The 8315-nt window shown below is 34.7% G+C and overlaps 1 protein-coding gene across 2 annotated transcripts in view; it reads left to right on the plus strand.

The window, feature by feature from the left end:
• Positions 1-8315, plus strand: part of Ift80 (intraflagellar transport 80) — a 103506-nt gene that overhangs the window by 34192 nt on the left and 60999 nt on the right. For both annotated transcript variants that reach the window (XM_033759344.1, XM_010623165.3), the window contains exons 7-8: positions 2980-3069; positions 3817-3954. In XM_033759344.1, the coding sequence (XP_033615235.1) occupies positions 2980-3069; positions 3817-3954 (228 nt within the window). The remainder of the gene's footprint in view (positions 1-2979; positions 3070-3816; positions 3955-8315) is intronic.

An 8315-nucleotide genomic window follows, 5' to 3' on the forward strand; every position in this document is an offset into this window, starting at 1 on the left:
TTTGTATGGTCAACATACATTTTTTTTTGGTACTTGGGATCAAAGTTGGGTCCTTATGCTTGTGAGGTAGGCTGCAGAACCACTGAGCTAAATCTCCTACTCAACGTACATTTTTTTAAGTTCGTTAATTTTATTGGTACATTTTAGGTATACAGTATTATGACATTCATAATTGGGAATTTGTATCTTTACATAATACATCTTTGTAGTTATTTTTTTTCCCATTCCCCTGCCCTTGAACCCCTCCACACCTCCCTATTTACAAAGACTTTGTTTCCATTTTTTCCTTTTTCATATTTATTACTTTCCCTTCTTTCCTTTCCCCTGCCCCTTTGGACCTTTTCTTCCATTTCATATATCTATGATACGTTTTGATCCTTATTTACACTTTCAGTTTCTCACACCAGAGAAACCATTCAGTATTTACATGTGTGTCCTGTTTTATCTCACTTAAGAGTATGGCCTCAGTGTGCATTTATTTAGCTATAAATGTCTCTCTAGTTTCTCATCCTGGTCAACATACATTTTTACCATGTAGAGAACATTGCTAAGAATTGTAGGTCCTTGCCCTGACAAGGTGAAAATTTGGGCAAAGAGAAGAAACTGAGAAAAAGAACTAGTTCTGATTACTTTTACTCTTAAGTTTTTCTATATCAATTCTTAACTCTGAAAATCTGCTCTAAAATTATACAGTAAAAAATAGGCAAATTGAATCTTTTAATTTATATCTCTTTTATAGTTATATGACTTTAGATGCCTGCAATTAGGCTTATAGAAGTGAAACTCAGGAAGCTGCTCTTATTACCATCGATTAACCAGGAGATAGTATATATGTTCATAAGATAGTAGAGATGGAACAGTATCCATTGCCAAAGTTTAGTTAGAGTGAAAGAGAAATTAAATTAGTAACTTAGTTAAATACACTGCATTCTTACGGTGCACAGGCCCTGTGCTGGGTGTGAGACATTTAAAGTGAGGCAGGATAGGGGCTGGGATATAGTTTTATTGGGGCACGTGTGCTGTAGTACGTTTCAGGCTCTGGGCCTGATCCCAGCACATCACACATGCAAAACAAAGAAAAGAAAATCTTAAATTCTTTATGAAAAGAAAAGAAGGAAATTCACAAAATGCTTAATAAATTGAGAAATAATTGAAACTTCTCTATGAATTATATGATATATAAATGTATATGTGATGTGTGTTAGCATTGTAAATCATAAGGTCAGTTTAATTCATGTTTTTTCATAGCTTTCAAATATGCCTAAATTATTTTGTAGCTTTAAAAGAAAACTCATGAAACTATGTGTGCATGTATATTTGAATATCTTTTTGTTGTCTTTGCTGTTTATCTCAGGATATTTGATTAATTTGGTAATTAATTGTGAGAGTTAATGTATTATAATGTGTATTATCAAAACATTTATGCTGGGCATGATGGTGTATTCCTATAATCCAGGCTAATCAGGAGGCTGAGAGGCAAGAGTATAGCAAGTTTAAAACTAGCCTGGGCAACTTAGCAGGATCCTGTTTAAACATTTTTTAAAAATAGTAAAAAAGGCTGGGGACTCACACCTGTAATGAAGATGGCTTGATCCCTGTGACTACAAAAATCAAAACAAAGACTAAAAATAAATAATTTATTTTTAAAATGATGTATTTTTATATATTTTAAGTGAAGCAAGCTATAAATTGTTGCTTATTTTACCCAAATTTAATAGTTTATTCTGTAGACCTTAAGAACAGTAAATTCGGAAGATTGTAAGAAGAAAGCTCTTACATCTGTTAACCTTTGATATTAAAATATACCTTAGAGCCGGGGATTTAGCTTAGTGGTGCTGCTGCTTGCCTCACAAGCGCAAGGTCCCGAGTTCAATCCCTGGTACCACCCACACACACACACACACACACACACACACACACACACACACACACACACACACAAATATACGTGTGTGTGTATGCACCTTAAAGTATTCAAAGTATGTTCATTCTTTTAAGTTATATTATTCTGCCCGTGGTAGCATTTAATTACATGTGTGGTTATAGCTAAATGGGGACATGAATTATGTTTAAGAGCTAGATACAATGCTTACTTCCTAGATTGCCAAATTCTGGGTTACTTATATATACATATATATGTATGTATGTATGTATGTATATGTATAAAAATATCATCTTGTTATACAATAAATGCAGCAGATTTTCATCATCCATTTGTGAATCATACCTAAAAAGGCAAAGACAGGGAAGCTTAGGGGAATATGCAAAAGAGAATAAAGAGAATATTAAGGATGTTCATGCAGTTGGTTTTAAAAAACAAAAGGAAAAAATTGGACTGGAGGTGTACCTCAATGATAAGGCATACTTAACGTGTGGCATGCCCTGGGTTTAATTCCAAAGCGTAAGAAAAAGACGGAGGGAGAGGGAGAGGGAGACAGGGTTGGGGGGCAACCCAAGCAGCAGAAGTGTCAGTATTAGTAATGGGATAAACCACAAAGGAAACAGCAAGATTTAAATTCAGCTGACATTTTGGAGTATGTAATATATTTATTCCAGTGTTATCACACAAATAAGAAACTTGAAATAGTGTAGCAGCGTTTGGAGTCCTGAGTAAGCTTTACAGTGGATGTCAGGTGCTTTCACTGGTATAAATTAGAAATGACAGAAACAAATAAGGAATGACGTGGTTACTATGAATATAGGATTGTCGGATTCCACAGTGGAATGTAGGATTTTCTGAGTTGATGACAGAAATTATTAGAGGCAATGAGGTAGATGTGGTAGTATGCCCCTGAAGTCCTCTAGCTATTAGGGAGACTGAGGCGGGAGGAACTTTGAGACCAAAAGTTCAGGGCCAATCTGGGCAATATAGCAAGGACCCTGTCTCTTAACGAAAAAGAAAAGAAAAGAAAGATTTTTTTTCTTCTAAAAAAATCTTCACATTTACAATTTTCTTATTGTCTCTTTTATTTCTCATAGTGGAAAGCTCATGATGGTATTATTTTGAAAGTTGATTGGAACTCAGTCAATGACCTTATTTTATCTGCTGGGGAAGACTGTAAATATAAGGTAAGTAAAGTTTAGACTTACCACCTAGTTGAAAGAATCAAATTTAGATGCAAATAGTTAACATACAAGAATATAGTTTCATGTTTTACTTTAGCTATGTCTTTTAGCTTTGAGAATTTTGCTAATTGTTTTTTAACTTTAAGTAGTATTCTAAAGTTCCAGGTGTAAAAACTATCTTGTTGACATATAAAATTTGATTTAATAAATGCTCAGTATGACTCACTTTAAATCAGCTCATTTAAGTTTCTACTGAACTGTTTCAAAAACAATCTGTTTCAAAACAAAATAATTTGTGGAGAAGAATAAGATTTTTCTTGTCTGTGGTGCTGGGGATCAAACCCAGGGCCTTATACATGCAAAGCAAGTACTTTACCACTGATATATACCTCCAGTCCAAGAATAAGACTTAATGTAACTATAGTTAGAGAAAGTTAATAGAAATAAATTATTTTAGAGAAAGTTAATAGAGCCTTCAGTAGGCAAAGAGAAATTCATGCAAAGAACTAAATATCTCAAAATTTTACTATTAAATCTGAAGCACCCAAAATAGGTAGGTTTAATCCAAGGTTGAGTAAACTGAAAATTAAAAAAAAAAAAAATTTAGGTTTAAAGTAATACAGTTTTTTTCTCCTTTGTATGATAAAGACATTCAGTTCCTAATATTGTAAGATGATGATATATTAATCTTTGATACCTTATTGGAAGATTTGGTGACTGTTCTAGATTTTTAAAAATTTGCTTTTATAGGTATGGGATAGTTATGGCCGTCCATTGTACAATTCACAACCCCATGAGCATCATATTACCTCAGTTGCCTGGGCTCCAGATGGAGAATTGTTTGCTGTTGGATCATTTCATACTTTACGCTTGTGTGATAAAACTGGGGTAAGTTGTAATGGTGAGCATTCACGGTTATGCTATCACTGAACACATGGTTCCCTATCTTTAAAAAACAATTTCAGTGCATTTGACTGAATGCAGTGACTGAACCTTTCTCATTTATATTCTTAATATGCAAGTTTCATCAATTTCAGTTTAATGGGGCCAAAGAAACTGTTAAGATTTGAAAAATGAACATCTATCTATTCTACTCTTTCTTTCTAGAAATACTTGTTTTGAGTCTGATCATGAAGGATGGTCAGGTAAAGTATTAAAATGTATGCATTCAGTAGAATCTAGTGTAAAATTTGTTTTATTATGTTTCATGCAAAATTTTGATTGCATATTTCTTATAAGGAATTAGTAAATTTTAAAAAGTCATTTTAATATCGAAGGACATATTTGTCTTTAAGAATTCATATCTGAATATATATGAGAATTCTTTTCTTGAAAATGTGCACTCTTTCATATAAATTCTGTTTGGAACATAGGTAAACAGCCAACCTCAGCATCATTTTGCCGATTGCCCTTGAAAAAAGAGTTCTATTGAGATGGCCTTGGCCAAAACAGCATCCCTGTGTAGCAGAAAGAATGTGAATGGATGGGTGTGTTAGCTGTCACTGTAACAGAATACCAGAGATAGTCAGCTAGCTTGTGAATAGAAAAGACTTCTTTTGCTTATAGTTTTGGAGGTCCCAGCCCATGATCGATCGGCCCCATGTGTCTGGGCTTGTGGTGAGGCAGTGCATCATGGTGAGAACATGAGGGAGAGCAAAATTGCTCACCTCTTCAGCCAGAAAGCAAAAGATGAAGAAGACAGGCCCGAGTCCTGCAGTCTCCTTCAAGGACACACTCCCACTGGCACGAAGGCCTCCCACACATAGTGCTCAACATTCTAAAGCTTCTACCACCCTCCCAGTAGTACCATTCTGGGATCCAAGGCTTTAAGATGGGCTTCTGGGGTAACATTTATGATTCAAATAGTAGCAGTGGGGCTATTCCATATTATTCCAAACTACAAGGAAATCACATTGTTCTGTGACTTATTTTCTTCAAATACAAAATAAGAGCTTGGAATTTTTAGAGCTTTATAAATGTTTTATTACACTTTCTGGTTCCTTTTTTCCGTCACATAAAGTTGTAGTCCTCTGCTTGCTTTAAAAGCTCTCTCAAATCTGATGCCATAAAATCCATTCAGTCTTTTTCCTTACAACTCTCTAATTTTTATGTGTGCAAATGAATGCAGGTCAAACACTAGCCATGAACGTCTCCTGCCCCTCACTGACATCCTCATTTGTTTTCTCTTTTCATGGAATACGCTCATCTCTGATACTTAGAGTAACAGTCCTAAGGTCTAGCTGAATGTTTGATACCCTTTCATTATATCTTCCATAGATGACCTAAAGTTTATCTGTTTTTCTTCGTCTCACCTGGGTCTCTGTTTTCTTATTTATAACATTTTTCTCAGTGAGAAAAGACCTGTTTTGTGTTGTTTTTGGACTTAAGGACCTTTTTGCCTCAAGTGTTTTTATCAATGGATTTTTGTCAGTAGTCTGATTTTCACAATGTATTATGCTCTTATAGCATCCGTATTAGTTTATGCATATTATTCTTAACTCTGAAGTTTATAGAATCTTGTAGTTTAAAGATTTTTAACTACAAAATGCACTGGATATTCTAATTTATTAATAAGACAATTTAAGCATAGTAATTTTTGTTTTTATTTTGGTACCAGGGATCGAACTCAGGCCCTTGCACTTGTGAGGCAGGTGGCAGAACCACTGAGCCAAATCCCCGGCCTTAAGCATAATATTTTAATTCATTATTTTGATTAAAATATTTTAAAAATTTTAAGGAGGATTAAATTGACCTGAATAACAACTAAAGGTTTACCTCATTAGGCACTATTATCTTTTTTCTTTTTCTTTTTTGGTACCAGGGATCAAACTCGGGATCTTGCGCTTGCGAGGCAAGAGCACAACTACTGAGCTAAATCCCTGGGCCCATAGTATCTTTTCTTAAGAATGTAAATAATTCTGGAAAAGTAAACTGAATAGGCTGACTATATTATAATAATTTTTATAGACTTGAGACTAACATTTTAAATACATATTCTTTTGTTCAAGAGGCATTAAATATATACTAATCAAAGAATGTTCTAGAAACTGGGCCTTGAAATATGAAGAATGAATGTAAATTTTCACTGCAGAAGATCGGGTGATGAGATTTATATAAAACAATTATGATGAGTGCTTATAGATTTGTTAAGTGCAATGATGGTGTGGGAAAGCCAAACTCTACATGTGGGACACAGATTAGAAAGCTGAGGCTGAGTGAATTAGTTGTTCTCTGAGGGCAAGGTTAGGGGAAGAGAGTTGCGTGTAAAAGGAATCTCTTATGCCTAAAAGTGTAAGAGTGTGGTGCTTTTGTGTGGTGTAAATAAGATGCATCGGAGAGTGCCAGATGAAACAGAAAAGATATTTTCATCCAACCATGGTGACCCATAGCTGTATTTTAGCTACATGAGAGGTTGAGGCAGGAAGACTGCAAGTTTGAAGCCAGCCTGAGCAACTTAGCAACACTATAAGTAAAAAATAAAAATTTTAAAATGCTAGGAATGTAGTTCAATGGGTACTTGCCTAGCACACACAAGACCCTTGGTTCAATCCCTAGTACCAAAGAAAAGAAAATATATTTTCATACTGATAATGACCTCTTATGATACAAATTACCTGGCTTTGTATAATTTTTATGAGAGGTAATACTGTTAGGTAAAGGGGCCAAAAAACCAGGACCAGACCAGGCCTACAACAAGCCTTTATTATGGGAGGATCTGCAGGGCTGTCTCCTAACAAAGGAAAATCAGCATAGCAGAACAGGGAGCTTCTTTTATAGGACTGGGGTGGGGCTTATAGGAGCTGGGGTGGAATTGAGTGATGTAGTATTAAGAGATTGGAAGAGCCTGTGATATCACCAGGAGGGGCTTGAGACTTCACTAGCTGCTAGGAGGTAGCAAGTATCATGTTACTCTTTGGTGAGAGAAGAGGCATGATGGGAAGAAGAAGCCTGACCTTTCTTGGGGGAAGTCATATTTTAACATGAAGGCTGCTAGTCTATGTGGCAGCCATCTTAAGGCAAGGGAAATCTAACAAGTATCAGTTGATCATAATAAAAAATAAGAATAAAATATATATAATAATAAATCAAGTTCCTTAAATTTTAGCATTCACATGCATCACCTACATATTGCTAAAATGCACATTTTTGGGGTGCGGTAATTCCTTGTAATTCCAGCACTGAGAAGGCTGAGGCAGGAGGATTGCCAGGGCTATATAGTTCAGTTCCAGCCTGTCCCGAAAAAAAAAAAAAAAAAAAAAAAAAATCACACTTCTGGGCCCAGAAAGTTGTACCTTTTACATTCTCTAGTTATTTTTATATAGGTAGTCCTTAGAATGCACTTGAAAGAAGATTTAAATAAAACATATGAGATGTCTGATATTCTTTCTTGAGTTCTGAAATGGGCAGTGTAGATCCTACTATGGAAAAAACAATTTGGAGATGAAGTAATAAACCGTAATGAAGGTAATAGCAGAATAGTTTAACTGAAAAGATTGTTTTGTTTTGTTTTTGCACCTGGGATTGAACTGGTGAGCTCTCTACCACTTAGCTTACATCTCTAGCCCTGAAAATTAAAAATTTTTTTAATTGAGTTTATTGGTACAATCTAGGTATACAGTACAGTTACATTCATCATTGGGATTCTGTACCTTTACATAATAGGTCTTGATTCTCATTTTTTCCCCTTGTCCCTGCCTTCCCTTCACCCCCCCTCCCCTCCCCATTTATAAACAGTTTATTTCCATTTTTTCAGTTTCTCATATTTTTTTCCTCTCCCTTATTACCTTTCTCCCACCCCTTCCCACTTTCCCTACACCTTTAGCCCTTTACTTCCTATTTCACATTATTAATTATCTCATTAGGATCCTGTGTACTATTATAGTTTTCGCACCAAAGAAACTATTCAGTATTTTAGTTAAAGAAATCTCTGTATGAACATTAAAAATAGGGAACCCTAAAATAAAACTAAAAAGGAAAGTAAAAGAGAAAAGGCAATGATGTAACATTAAAATTTTGTAATCCTTAATTCTGGAGATGAAAATGGTCCCTGAACATATTTAAATTGCTTCTTGCTCTTATAGTCTTATCTTATTCTTTTTTGCATTATTTAGAGAATACTTTATTAGTTTCTGTAATCAAACCCACGTAGATATGACCTTACATATTTAATACAGTGTGTTACCCCTGTACACATGGAAAAAAATAAAAATAAAAATAAATTAACATTTCTAGACCAATATGGTTGTTCA

This window comes from Fukomys damarensis, unplaced genomic scaffold (assembly GCF_012274545.1).
Source record: "Fukomys damarensis isolate Sample0158 unplaced genomic scaffold, DMR_v1.0_HiC HiC_scaffold_37, whole genome shotgun sequence".
Taxonomy (NCBI): Eukaryota; Metazoa; Chordata; class Mammalia; order Rodentia; family Bathyergidae; genus Fukomys; species Fukomys damarensis.